At 36.9% G+C, this 15,853-nt stretch overlaps 1 protein-coding gene across 3 annotated transcripts in view; it reads right to left on the bottom strand.

The window, feature by feature from the left end:
• Positions 1-15,853, bottom strand: part of zormin (spectrin and immunoglobulin domain-containing protein zormin) — a 168,240-nt gene that overhangs the window by 72,738 nt on the left and 79,649 nt on the right. For all 3 annotated transcript variants that reach the window (XM_089097975.1, XM_089097974.1, XM_089097976.1), the window contains exon 9: positions 1,265-1,660. In XM_089097975.1, the coding sequence (XP_088954101.1) occupies positions 1,265-1,660 (396 nt within the window). The remainder of the gene's footprint in view (positions 1-1,264; positions 1,661-15,853) is intronic.

Consider the following 15,853-nt stretch of genomic DNA (forward strand, 5'->3'; position numbering starts at 1 on the left):
AGCCATTTTGCTCAACGTAGTTGAAAAATCTGAAAACTTAGTCTTGTAGGATGGCAACCCCCCCCCCATAGCCTTCAGGGTAAGGGTTGTAAATTAGGTCCTGGGGGCATACATGGTTTTTATAGAAAGGTTTGTCGTATAAACTTCAAAAAGGGTTCATTCGATTGGACATTGAAAGGGCTAGTGCCCTTTTTAACAGTCGAAAGTGATTGGAGTGCCACTAACTCTCCTCTCACGCCCACCATTTCCCCAAACACCATTTCCCCAAAGCTCTGAGATAGCCATTTTTTATTATTCTTTGAGGATTTGAGCATTTTTTATTATTCTTTGAGGATTAAATTAGGTCTTTGAGGATGACAAATCCCCCATACAAATCTCTCAGGGCTGTAAACAAATAAACTTTCACATGGGGAAAAATCCATTTATGTAGACAGTGAAAAAACAGATACAAAAGTCTAGATATTTCGTTCACATATACAGCGACCATCTTCAGTAGTAATACTAAAATAATAAAATTGAAACTAGCATATTTATATAGAACAAAATAAATGACTTTTCGGGTCATTCAAAAAATGGCGAACTTCCGGATTATTCACTTGATTATTTTTGAAAGAGAGTTCATTGACAAAGTTCATTCAAAGTTCTTGATGCAAGTTTTCTTCTTTAATCTTGCCCAAATGTAAAACAAATTTCAAATGAAAGTGACTTCCACCTTCCGTGTCTTCTAATTGCAAACCAAATGTTTGCAATTAGAAGAAAAAAATTTACATAGATTTATGTGTATTATTCAATTTACGTGTTTAATTAAAATTTACGTGTATAAACGTGCAAGGGATTAGTTTATTAATTTAAAAAAAAAGAAAATGGTACTGACATCATATATATATATATATATATATATATATATATATATATATATATATATATATATATATATATATATATATATATATATATATATATATATATATATATATATATATATATATATATATATATATATATATATGTATATATATATATATATATATACATATATATATATATTTTCTAGGGAGAGACAATTTGGAAGTTTTTTTTTATTTTTAACAAAATGCTTGCAAATTTTATTTTTGAAAACCTAGGTGGCCTCGCCCTTCTCCCCGAATTAGCATCCTTACTCAAATTTTAAAAGAATCTTTCTTTAACTATGAATACGTTAATTTTTTTTATTCATTTTACTTGTAACTGTAAAAAATAAAAAAATAAAATAAAACAGTCTAACCTTTTGGTATTGTTAGGGAAAAACAAGCTCCTTCACTTTTCTGAACAGCCCTTGCGTCGTTAATAAGCTCTTCATCTTTAAACCAGGTTACTTGAGGCTTGGGAGTGCCAGTTACTTCAATTTCCAAATGTATCCTCTCGCCTTCCTTTACAGTTTTAGCTTGCAGCCTCCTACCAATAACAGGAGGAAATAATGGTTTCCTGATAGCAAGCCCAGCGGTTGACACTGCTCTGCCTGATTTGTTAGAGGCTATGCAGCTGTATATACCAACGTCCTTGGGTAGCACCTCTAGGAAGCTCAAGCGAGCCCGGTTTAAGTCAACAGACATTTTAATATGGTCCGAATTTAGAAGCTCATTATCATTGAACATCCATGAAATGTGTGGCAAAGGATGACCTGTAATGAAGGATGATAAATATCTTGACAGAATGTTCACCTCTTGCTGGTTAAACAGCAGGGTGATAATTCGATGTAGTCATTGTCATTGGAATCCATAACGTAATTTCTGGGGGAGGGGGATAAGTTAAAAATCGTAAACAGGCGAACAATACAAAAAATACAAGACATTATTGTGAAAGTTGTAACAATCTTGGGTAATATTGCACTTAAGAAATTTTTCTGAAGGACACATTATATAATAAAAACAGTAGTACCTTTAGATTCCCTATCTTATGATCTTTCTTGGTAATTTTTCTGACAATTTACCCCAGCCTTCCCTGAAGTCCCAGGTAAAACCCTAATATTAAATTTCACAAGTGTTTTGAATATCGTGACAAGTAAAATCTCCTTTCTTAATCGGTTGTCTCACCCAAACAGTTTCAGCTGAGTCATGAATTGCAAAATTGAATAGAAGTATTCTCAGTAGAATGGATCCTCTTCCAGTAAATTCGTCCTACGCCGTAGAACCAACAAATCTTAGCTTTTTATTATTCCATCTCCAAAGACGGAAATAGATTATTTTATCTCCAATCCATCTGAGGATTCTCTTCCAAAAAATTCGCCCTAAGCCGTAAGATGGTTTCATATGCGATGTAACAATGGAAGGAAATATCAAAATCTGATTAAAAGGAACATGTCGCATATTATCAATAAAAATTGCTTTGTTTTAGTATTTTCTTTTAGCTTTTATCTACCCTACGGCTATATATGGGATCATCAGGGGTGGCTTTTTTTCCCACAAAAACTACCATAATATTTGGAAAGGGCACAAAATAAGAAACCTAATACTACTGCTTTTTTGGTTTCATGTTTCCTTCACAAGTTGAAGGAAACATTTTCAAGTAAAAAGTCACACCCACAGGCTTTTTTCCCACCTCCTTCTACTCACTTCACTTAGCAACTTCAGTCTAAGGTCCTCATTTAACACTATTCTTCTAAACTTTTCTTTAAATTTCATTATCGGTGATTTTTTCTATTATCATCTCCTAAAATCCATGGCTACGATTCCAATATTGTTTAGGCAAAAATTCATTTTTCCACTTTTAATAATTTAGCTATTTTATTCGAGCATGTACACAAAAGACGCACGCACAGATGAAAAGGTTCTTTAAGTTATGTAAGCATCCATGATCAAGAGCTGGCTTCGATGGCTATTTGCACAGGCTAACTCCATCCTTAATGGTTAAAGCATTCTATTCAGTGTAAACACATAAAGACCAAAGTATTCTTGAATCCGAAAAATAAATAAATAAAGAAACGTAATTAGCCCACCTTGACAACAAAGAGAGCCAAGCATTCAATGATGATTATTAGAAAATAAAATCCAAATTCAAAAATTAGAACGACGACAACTCAAAAGGGCCACATTTTCATATGCAAATCAAAATGATGACTGAACTTTAAAAAACGTATAGACAGACAAACATTCGATTGTTAATGAATACTATCACTCACTTTTGACACAGCCAGTAAATTCTCGGGTCTTGATATACTTGACCTCCTGGAACCATTTCTTTCTTTGATAAACCATCTGTGGATTCTCTTACAATAAATTCGTCATACGTCACAAAATCAAAAATCGTAGTTTCTTATTATTCTATCTCCAAAAATGGAGAAAGATTATTCTATCTCCAAACCATCTGTGGATTCTCTTCCAATAAATTTGTCATATGCCACAAAACCGAAACATCGTTGTTTCTTATTATTCTATCACCAAAAATGGAGAAAGATTATTCTATCTCCAAACCCTCTGTGGATTCTCTTCCAATAAATTCGTCATATGCCACAAAACCGACACATCGTATTTTGTTATTATTCTATCACCAAGGATGGAGATAGATTAATCTATCTCCAAACCCTCTGTGGATTCTTTTCCAATAAATTCGTCATACGCCACAAAACCAAAAAATCGTAGTGTCTTATAATTCTTTTTCGAAGGTATTGACTTATTTCTTTTGACTTAAATCTCACCCAGCCTTTATGCCTGTATTGGGGCTCAGGGTTGCCAACTTTTTGGTCCGTGAATGTGTTCCCTGAGCATCCAACAATCATTTTTAGCTAAAATGTATCCATCTTGAAATCTCAAAAACTATAGGTTATCTTAGTTTTTTTTTCATTTGTATTATTGACCAAAGACGCTTTGTAAACTCCTTTCAAAACGACCAGTTAATGTTCAATATAATGAAAAAAAATCCATAAAAACTTTCACACTAATGACTTAGTGTAAATCACGAAATTGCTAGAAACATGTAAATACCTTACTTTAGAGAAAACAATTTACTTACGACATCTCTGGCAAAACCTGGATGCACAAAAAAAACCCGAAAAAAACACTACTTTTGGAAAAAGTGACTTTTTTAAACCAAAATATATAACCAGTATTAAATGTTTTGTGCTATGCATTTACAATATGTGTCCCCTGTTGCCCTTTTATGCCCCAAATTTCTAAAATGAGTCTCTTTTTTGTACTTCTATATCATTTTGTCTTGGCACACGGGAATGTGTCCTTTTGACATAAAAGTGTCCAGATGGCAACCCTGTTCCCTGTAGGGACTTCTTCTCACTAGGAGAAGGCGATTTTATATATATATATATATATATATATATATATATATATATATATATATATATATATATATATATATAATATATATATACGCAGATTTCGTATTCTGCGTGATGTCCTGAGAAAACGTGTGATTCGGAAATGACTGTCGAACTGTCCGTCTCAATCTGCCCTTTTAATATGAATGGCTAGAAAGATGAAGATGGTTCATTAAATCAAGAGATGAATGATTTTGACATTTTGTTCTTGCAAGAACATTTACTTCCTGCCATCTCCGTTAACTCTCTGCGAAGAAGTAGACACCATATTGTCCTTAACGCCAATGCCCGAAAAACAAAAAGTCGACCATCTGGGGGCCTTGCATGTGTTATCAAACGATTAGCCACTCCTTTGTCACCTGTCTTATTTCATTCCTCTGATAATATTATGGCAATACGACTTGGTAATATTGTATTTATAAATGTATATCTACCCTGCGATCAGAAACGTCTAGCTTCACTTACAAAGTTTTCTAATGCCTGCTCATCCCTTAAAACTCTGTTATGCAATATTGAAAAGCATGGGTATCGTTTGCTAATGACAGTTGACTTCAATTGTGACGTTCATAGCTTCTCTACTCGTACCAACATAGTTTTAGATTCGTTGCCTATTGGTTACCGCATAGTACCCAAAGCTCTTAATTACAGTTATATTCATGATAGTGGTACTGTGACCAATATTGATCATTGTATCTGCTCTGCCGATGTTCCCTGTTCTGTCGTTAATGTTGACGAAGACGAACGTGATTTTGACCACCTTCCCCTTTTCCTTTCTGTGACATTAACCGATGATCCATCTAATCATCCTTGTGCTGCTAATAAAAAATGGTGTATGAAACCAGAGTGGAGCAAAGCCAACTGGCCTTTATATATTTATATCGTAACAGCTCTGTTGTCCTGCGTCAAGATCCCTTCTAATCTACTGTGCACGAGTGTTTTTTCGCCACAAGCCAGAGTGCAACTGAATATTCATTACCTTCACTTAGTTAAGTGCATGAAACAAGCTGATAATGTGGCTGTCCTCCTTGTCCAGGTTAAACTCGAAACTCGAAGTCGAAGTTGGAAATAAGACCCGGGTCTTAAAGCCGTCAAAAAGAGTGCTAAATTCTGGCTTCGCGTCTGGATTGCGTGTGGGTGGCCCTTGCGAGGCCAAGTGTTTGATATAAAAAGTAAGACAAAAGCGGAGTTTAAACGGTATCTTCGTTTGGTTCGATGTAATGGTGCTGAGTTCCCTAAAAGTGTAGTACAATGGAAAGAAGTCATTAATACGTCTAAATTTGATTCATTAGGGACCAGTGATTTTATCCCAGATTCGTCTTGGCTTGGGCACTATAAAAATATTTTTTGTAAGATTGAGTAAAGGGTTCATTATCATTTCCAGCGCTTAGTTTCTAAATTTTTGCCACCGAAAGTTTTGCAACGTCGTGTTATTCCCGTCTCAACTAAAAGTATTGTAAATTGTATGCTTAAACTTAAGTCTAATAGTCCAGGACTTTTAGCTCAAAAAAGTGTCAAACCCGGACAAAATTGCAATATAAACGAAAATGGTACCAAAATAATCAGAAAAAAATTCTGTACAACATACTAAAAGTCCCCATAAATCCGAGTGGGGCGAGTACCCGAAAAACAGGGGAAAAGGGGAAAAATGCCGAACATGCCCAGAAAATAGTTTAAAGTGAGTTTTCTGAGGTTTTCACATACGCTGATTACGAAATTGACATCTAAAATTCAGTATAGAAAAACAGTACTACGGAAAACGGGGGAACAGGGGAAACAGGGGAGGAAAGAGAAGAATACAGGGTAGGGGTGGAAAGCGGTTTGAAAAATATTTTCCGGGGTACTCCTATCTGGTGATTACGAAATTGAGAACTAAAATGATATAAAAAAAATTGATTAACATAAAACGCGGAAATGGGGGGGGAGAAAGAATAAAAAGGGAAATATAAATGAGAGGGTTAGAGAGCATGTGGAAATGTTTACAAATGTTAATAAAGTAGATCTATAGAGGTTCGGGTACCCCATAGGATTGGAAAAGGCGAAAATAAACTCGAGAAAGAAATACGGAAAGATACTGAAATTACTTTATTCCGTTTTCCTCGCCGTTATCAACAAGCGCGTGGTTTCGTCAACATAATCCTGTTCTAATTCGACATTCAGTAAGAGAAGCAAGGTAGACTAGTCACCGCGGAGTTCCAGTGCCGACGACAAAACCTATCCTGACGGAATGACATCTAGCGGATCCAATAGTCCCCAGTCTGCGTGGATGCTTACACATGTGACATGGTAGCAGGATAAATCAAGGTACGACGAGATTTTTTTGTTAAGTCAAGCATAATTTTGCGCCAGTACTCGCTTCAGTGAATGATCTAATGCAGAAACTGACGGGCCTAAAGTACAGTTCTAGTGAACAGCACGTTACTGCAACCGCAGCACAAATAAAGAGAGATACTAAGGATCTACTGACGTTTCTTGAATTCCTTCTAGAGAACTGTCCTTTCACTAGTTCCACAGAGCTTAGAAGTATAGGTTCCGGGCTGATTGCCCAAAAAGGCGTCAATGCAGAGGATGCTAAAGCTGTAGGTGAGCTGATCCTCCAGCGCATGGATGGCCAATCCGTCGAAAGTTTTTCATGCAGGAAGAAAGACAAAGTCGTTACACTGGCATCCGATGGGAACATAAGGATAGATGGCGAGATTTTGCATATCGACCCTTCACTGCTTTTTCAACGTCTTTCGACTGCTGCCCATACATCTGAAAATGACATGGCAGAAACTCTACGTTACGAACTGTGCAGTTATCCGCCCGCTTTGTTTGAGAATTCTGACATAATGCGTCAGCCAGACAAACCTACAATAGCGAAAGCAATATGGAAAGAAGCAAAAACGGACTCGATTCACCACCTGCCAGTGTCAGATCGTGTCACTGTAGTTGACGGAGGTTGGCTGCTTCAGCAAGTACCTTGGAAGATTGGTGATACTTATGATTCAATCTGTGACAGCTATGTTAGTTTTGTTACTCGACGCTGTACCTCCCCTACTGTTGTCTTCGATGGATACAGCGCTGGTTCAACCATGAAAGATGCTACCCACAACCGACGGTGTAAGGGAAGCCAGCATCAAGTGATCGATTTCAGCTTAGGGATGAAGCTCCAGAAAAAGAAGGAAGAGTTTTTGAGCAATTCTCAGAACAAACAGCAAATTATAAGCTATATCGGGGAAAAACTTAGAGCCAAAGGATTTGAAGTCGTCCTTGCGAAGGACGATGCTGACTATCTAATCGTGAAGACTGCCGTAACGAAAGCAGAAAACTCTGAAACAATAGTTCTTTGCAATGACACTGACCTTCTGATTTTACTCTTGTATCATCTCCCTCCTAATGCAAAAACACTCTACTTCAAATCGTCAACGAACGCAAAAGAAGCAATAACACGGTTCTGGTGCCTCAACAAAGTTAAAAAAAAAAATGGGAGAAGTATCCAGGCTACTTCTGGTAGGGCACGCACTCTTGGGATGTGATACGACCTCACGAGTTTTCGGACTTGGAAAGCAAGCTGTGCTACCTCTTTTGAAGAAGAGCGAAGTGTTCTAAAAAAAATGCGAAGTGTTTCTGGATGAATCATCATCTAAAGATGAAATTGTGAAAGCGGGTGAATATCTTCTCCTCAGCTTGTATAAAGCACGACCAAAAGAAGATCTCACTAAGCTGCGACATCGAATTTTCTTGGAAAAAGTTTCTTCGTCAAATACTACGACGTTTGTTAAGCCTGAAAGGCTTCCGCCAACCGAAGCTGCAGCTTCATTCCACTCTCAGCGAGTGCGCCTCCAGGTATCCCGTTGGAAAGGAGAACCAGCTGACCTCGACCCGGCTGACTGGGGTTGGGTCCTCAGAGACCATAAATACTCACCTGTGATGACCGATTTGTTGCCTGCACCTCAGACTCTTTTGAGTGTCGTGAGATGCAACTGTAAGACAGGCTGCGAGAACTCACGATGCAGCTGCAAGAAAAATGGATTAGCGTGTACGTTCGCGTGCGGAGAATGTCAGGGTATCAACTGTTTGAACAGGGACAACGAGATTGTCGAAGACGAGGAGCTCGACTAGTGACATCAATGCTGTGTTTTTCAAGTCAACTCTACTGCCTTAAAAAGTGCAGATTTTACCTATAGTTACTGAAGTTCTTTTTTTAGTTTTTTATTCAACGATATTGCCTTCGAAAGTACAAATTTTACGTATAATAGCGGAAGTTTTATACTGTGATCACTGCCAAGCGGTTGTTTTCTTTATGTTTAGTAATTCAAATGGTTGTAAGAAATGTCTGTGATTCAAGAAAGTAAAAGTTTGATACTTAAGCGAGTTATTTTGTCCATAGGCCCACTTATTAGCCATTAGCAGCTGGCTCAGGAGTCAGGCTTCCCTTCCCCTTTTCCGTTACTTCCTCCAGTTTTGTTTGTTTTTCATGATTATCATTTTCTTTTCTTCATTTTAGGTGTCAGTCTCTTGATCATCAGATATAAAAACCCCGGAGAACACATTTCAAACTGATTTCTACCCCTGACTTCAATTGTACATTTTCCTCCCCTCTGTCCCCATTTTCCCCCGGTATGGTGGGGCTCAGGTTGTTCGTTTCATTTTAGATGTAAGTTTCGGGATCAGCAGATAGAAAGACCCCAGAAAATATATTTTAAAGTGCTTTCTACCCCTACCCTGTATTTATAAATTTTTTCTCCTCTTCCCCCTGTTCCCCCCGTTTTCCGGAGTACTTTTTTTCTATACTGAAGTTTCGATGTCCGTTTCGTGATCAGCGTATGGGAAAGCCCCAGAGGACTCACTTTGAACTATTTTCTGGGCATGTTCGGCATTTTTCCCAATTTCCCCCGCATTTCCCCCTTTTCCCCTGTTTTTCGGGTACTCGCCCCATTCGGATTTATGGAGACTTTTAGTATGTTGTACAGAATTTTTTTCTGATCATTTTGGTACCATTTTCGTTTATATTGCAATTTTGTCCGGGTCAAACCCTAAAAGTCCTGGACTATAAATCCAGTGATCTTGATGGGATTAGCGCTCACCATTTACGTTGTGATTGTCCGGCACTAGTCGCTCAGCTCCAGTTACTTTTTCAGTTCTGTTTATTTGTCAATGGCGCTACTTTTTCAGTTTATAATTTGTTACTTTTACAGTTTATTACTTGTCAATGGTGCCTGATACCTTCTTTAGCGGAACGGTAACTTTGATTCTTAAACGCGGAAGAGACTCTTTTGATTGCAGTTCATATAGGCCAATTTGGATTTCAACCTCGTATTGGGTGTCAACATGCGCATAAGGTCTTAGCTTCAACTCTTTATGATGCCCAGTCTAAAGGTTATGAATTACATATTTGTGCTTTGGATTTGTCTAAAGCCTTCGATAGTATTTGCCATGCACAGATGTGGAACTCTTTGTCAGAGTTTGGAGTGAACCCTTCTATCATATATGTACTTAAATTTTGGTATAGTAATTCGTTTCTTTGTTTAGAATCTGGTACAGGGTACTGCGGTAATATACCAGTTCAATCTGGAGTACGACAGGGTGGGGTGCTATCACCTTATCTATTTGATGCTGACATTAAAAATGTGTTATTAGGAATCAAGCCTTCGTATTTTTATAATTTATCTGATGTGTCTTATATTGCGTATGCAGACGACCTGCTGGTTTTAAGCCGAACCAAGTCTTTTTTGGCATTATCGGTGCAACGTATTTCTATGATGTTTCGCGATGTTGGTCTATTTACGAATGTTGATAAATGCGAATATTTAGTTTTCCATCCCAAATCATCAGCTCATAATTTGTCCTGTGGATCCTCAGTAATTCGCAATGTTACGAGTTGACAGTGGTTACGAAGAAGTATTTGTCCTTCACTCACTTTTTTGCGACTTCAAGTTCTGAGAGATGTTAAAGAAAAGTTGAAGATCGGATATGCGAAAATTGTACCTAACCGCGGAAAATATTCACGCCGAGCTTTAGCTAAAATGTATTCCACATATTGTGACCATTCTGTCTTGTTTTTAAGTGGAATGTATTCGTTATTGAATAAGAATGATTTGCGCCAGATCCCTGTTGCGTATTTTAGATATTGCAAATTTTTACTGTACTTTCCCAACTTCATATCGTAATACACATATTATTGTGAAGTATGGTGCTACCGACATTATCTAATCGTTTGAATTGCTTAGTAATAATTTAACAAGACATGTCTTTGTGTCCCTAGGCCCAAACCATAATATTATCCGTGTGTTTTTGTCAGTGATTAAGGTTTAAGTTATCTTTGTTTTTGTGTCTTTGATTCCCCCCCCCCCTTTTAGTGTACTTTACTCCGCTTGTTTTATATAAAAGTTGGTTATAAATAAATTATTATATATATATATATATATATATATATATATATATATATATATATATATATATATATATATATATATATATATATATATATATTATATATATATATATATATATATATATATATATATATATATATATATATATATATATATATATATATATATATATATATATATATATATATATATATATATATATATATATATATATATATATATATATATATATATATATATATATATATATATATATATATATATATATATATATGCTTAGTCTTCCACGAATGAAACAAAAATGTGACCCGTAAAACCTCTATGATTTCACTTTTCAATTTATTTGGCCTCTCAAATTGACTTCAGGAAACATTTTCGCTTGAAATTAAATATACCAAATCCAAAAAGAACAATATTACGTGGACTGTTAAGAGCGGAAAGGGCTAATGAGAATCAAGATTCTTGAAATTGGATTAAATTTGAAAATCAAGGCATATTATACACATATTATACATAAGGCATATATCAAAATCTGGTCGGTTTTCATTAATATATTCTGTACCGTCTAATACCGTATGATATTCTAAATCCTATTTATTTTGCATAGGGTTTTCAAGGAAATGTCACAAATTTAAAGTTGGTTCACAGCACAGAAGAGGTAATATACAGTAGCGAAAAGTCCTATACTCTCCATTGAAGATTTGGACACACACCTAAAACCACACAAGCTTCATGACCCTGCCTTCGCGCAAGCGTAATGACAAATGTTTCCAATAGAAACCAACTAACAACTGAAACTATGGTTCTGACGGTTTCGGATATTTCCAAAATTGTGCGCTATGAAATGTGGGTCATGTTCGGAGAAACATTTCGCTACTTTATATTGCCTCTATTGTGGTTCATAGGGTATCTATTTCGTGGTGGCCGGCTTTTACCCCCCCCCCTCCTGGAAAATACAACCCCGAAAACACCCACCACCCCCCGTAAAAATGAGGCTTTCCAAATTTGATATTTTTATTTGAGTTATGTTTTTTTAGTTCTCGGAGAAGGAAGAAATTTTGGTAATTGTGTACTATGTGCCACTCACTCAAGTTTACGCTGCGTAAAACTCGAGAACAGACCCGTTTTTTTTGTTAGTTTCTTCATTACTTTAGAAATAAGTTTGGGCTATAGATTTGCACATTAGGGTGGGCGGGGGGGGGGGTAAAGTATAGCCAGTCTGCATGCAAAATGTGCTAGGTACAATTAGTCTGCATATTATGAAGAAACAATTGTTTTCTGACTTCAAACTGTCCAAATACTTTACCCCCCCCCTTATGTGCAAATATATAGCCCAAAATATATATATTTCCCATATATTCTGTCCCTTGTCTTTGTCTTGTCTCGCGCTAAGCTGAAAAACTAACAAAGAAACCGGTTTGTTCTCGAGATTTACACAGAATAAACTTGAGTGAGTGGCGCATAATACGCAAGTACCAAAATTTCTTCCCCCTACGGAAATTAAAAGAGAAAAACTCGAATAAAATTCTAAAATTTGGAAAGCCTTATTTTCTACGGTGGGGGGGTATTTTGGGGGGGGTATTTACCGGGGGATATTTTCCGCGGGTGAGGGGTATTTTCCGGGGGTATTTTCTGTGGGGTGGTATTTACCAGGGGGTGTTGCCTGAGGTAAAGAGCCATAAGGGTTCACTGTATTATTATTTATTATAAGTTGTTTTTTTCCCCAGAGGCACTTCATATGGAAGAGGTGATGAGATAAAATTAGAAGGGGACTTTTTCATTTAGAAATTGGAAGTTCTAGTACCCTTTATAGGAGACAAAAGTGATTGCGAGGCAACCAGACCCCCTCCCTCCCCACTTTCCCCCCAAGTGCATCCAATCAAAAATTTAAGATTGCCATTTTGTAAAAAAAAATAGTCCAAAAGCCAAATACCAATACTTATGGGGTCGAGAAAAACACAGCAGCCCTAGAAGGAGGGCTGTAATTTATGCAACATGTCCATTGTTAACATGCATGACTTTGGAGAAGTTTTATTTGATCGTAAAAAAAAATTTATAGGTCACTTTTTGTGAGTCAAAAGCGACCGGAGGGCAACCAGCTCCCAATCCCCTTTTTCTTGCGAATGCATACGATCAAAATTTTTAGATAGGCATTTTATTCAAAATAGTCCAAAGATGAAATAACCAAGCCTCTGGAGTTGCCATACCCCATACCCTAGCCTTCGGGACAAGGGCTGTAAAATAAGCAAGTTTGCCTTTGTTCAGATACTGATTTAAAAAACTTTTTCCACAAGACGATTTTAAAAAAAAAGAAGTAAAGTAAGCCCAGAAAGAGCAAAAATTAAGTCGAATAATCTTTCAAGCGTAAAACGACCACAAATCAATACCAATAAATAAATGAAACTCAAAACGAACAGAAATTAAAATTGATAGCCGAGTCAAATTCGAAACGAGCAAAAATTAACATGAGTAGGGCTGATAACCTCCATGCCTTCTCAAGACCAGAACACAATTTGTGTTTTACTGAAAAAAGCAAAACAAAAAACAAACAAACAAAAAACAACAAACAAATGACTGCAGATTATCAGTTTAATTGACCTTTACTGACATTTGTTCCTTAACATTTTGATAATTTTTAATTATGAAAGTAATAAAGGTGAAAACATTTCAAACACATTTTGTTTTTGACTTCAATTCCAATCGAACGAGCTCTTTTCAAAGTTTCTAAGACAACAAATGGCCATCTCAAAATTTCTATCAGGTTTCGGGAAAACCCGATATGTGGGGAGGGTATCCACCCTCCGACCACTCTGCAATTTCCAATCGAAAGAGCTATTTTTGAAGTTTCTACGACAACAGCTGGCCATATCAAAATTTCTATCAGATGCATTTCGGGAAAATACGAGGTGCAATGGGGTCACACTGAATCTTAAAAAGAGCACTAGAAGTTCTGATTACCAATCCAATGAGCCACCTCCAAAGTTTATACGATCATCCTTCTTATATATGCCTTATATGCCCCCAGGGCATAACTTACAGCGCTTGGCCTGAAGACTGTGGAGAGGGGGTTGTCATCCTCAAAGACATAATATACGGAACTTTCAATTACGTTGGACAAAATGGCTATCTGAAAAATGTTGATTGGATGTGTTTGGGGAAATGATCGGCGTGGGAGGGGGTTAGTTGCTATCCAATCACTTTCGACTATTAAAAAGGACACTGGCTCTTTCAACTTTCAATCGAATGAGCTGTTTCCGAAGTTTCTACAACAACAAATGACCATCTCAAAATTTCTATGAGATACATTTCGGGAAAATACGAGGTTTAGGGGGTATTCACCCTCCAATCACTCTGAGTCTTAAAAATGCACTAGAACTTCTGATTACCCATCCAATGAGCCCCCTTCAAAATTTATACGATCACCCTTTCTTTATGTACCTCATATGCCCCCAGGGCATAGTTTATAACCCTCACCCTGAGGGCTCTGGGGGGTTGGCACCCTCAAAAACATAATTTCTGGACCTTTCAATTACGTTGAAGAAAATGGCTATTTCAAAATTTTGATTGGATGTTTTCGGAGAAATGGTGGGCGCGGCAGGGGGGCTAGTTGAGCAAAATGGTCATCTTAAATTTTGATTGGATGTGTTTTGGGAAACGGTGGGGATGGGAAGGGGTTAGTTTCCCTCCAATCATTTTGACTATTAAAAAAGGCACTAGCTCTCTTATGTCCAATCGAATGAGTTCTTTTTGAAGTTTCTAAGACAACAAATGGCCATCTCAAAATTTCTATCAGATGCATTTCGGAAAAATACGAGGTGTTTGTGTGTGTGGGGGAAGGGATATCCACCCTCCGATCACTCTGAATCTCAAAAATGGCACTAAAACTTATAATTAACAATTCAATGAGCCCCCTCCGAAGTTCATGCGATCACCCTTTCTATATATACCTTTTATACCCCCAGGGCGTAACTTACAGCCCTTGCCCCGAGGACTCTAGGGGGAGGGGGTGTCATCCTCAAAGAAATATTTTCCAGACGTTTCAATTACGTTGAGTAAAATGGTTATCTCAAAATTTTGATTGGATGTGTTTGGAGAAATGGTGGGTGTGGGAGAGGGGTTAGTTGCCCTCCAATCACTTTTGACTATTAAAAAAGGCACAAGCCCTTTCAATTTCCAATCAATTGAGCTCTTTTTGAAGTTTCTACGACAACAAATGGTCATCTCAAAATTTCTATTATATGCATTTCGTGAAAATGCGAGGGATGTGTGTGTGTGTGTGTGGGGGGTATCCACCATCTGACCACTCTGAATCTTAAAATTCAAGAACTTCTGAATACCGATCCAGTGAGCCCCCTCCGAAGTTTATGCGATCACCTTTATACAAAAATTTTATTAAAAACGATCCTACAAAATATTTTAAAAAACCAGTAGACATTAACACAAAACCACTCACAAAAAGACCTTTGAGGTTAGCTGCCAAAAAGGCAAGATTAGCAATAAAAATATATTTTTAATTATTCTTCTTTAATCTTCAATGAATCACATTGTTTTACCTCATTTTATTTATCAGTCCTGGTTGAACTTTGCTGAAGTAAGGATGCTGGGACTGTTTAAAAAAAAATCATTTTAGTTATATCGGTCGCATGTTGTTGTAAGTTTTTCTTCTTTTATATAACTTGTTTTGCTGTTTTGCCCTTGGATATAGGGCCAAAATATTTATTCATTCAAACTAGAATTCCACTGTCTTACAAAAATAATTCTCTATTGTTCTTCCTGTTTTTGATGTTTGTACCACAGCTATTAACTTAAAAGTTTATTAAAAAGAGTAAAAAAGAATGGAATGAGGGCACCGGAACAATCTTTGGGGCCCAGGGTCCCCCCAACCCTTAGATCTGTCCCTGTACTACATCTGACTACTTTTAGTATTGAGGGGATGTTGCACGAAATGAGAACATACAATGTGCATGCTGATTGTCAAAAGGCCACATCGGCAGCATCTAAGGTACGACTGAGGGCATTAAGTTGAAACTTTCAAGGCGTGGTGAATAGACTAGTGCTTAGAGTGCAAAGGACCCTCCTTGTTCATTTTAGACCCCTTAACACTGGAAAAAATAATGAAATAGCCACTTTATTCAAATTAGTCAATAGGTATAATAACTAGGCCTCTGGGAAT

This window comes from Artemia sp. Qi Xiang Cuo, chromosome 12 (genome assembly GCF_049724085.1).
Source record: "Artemia sp. Qi Xiang Cuo chromosome 12, ASM4972408v1, whole genome shotgun sequence".
Lineage (NCBI taxonomy): Eukaryota > Metazoa > Arthropoda > Branchiopoda > Anostraca > Artemiidae > Artemia > Artemia sp. Qi Xiang Cuo.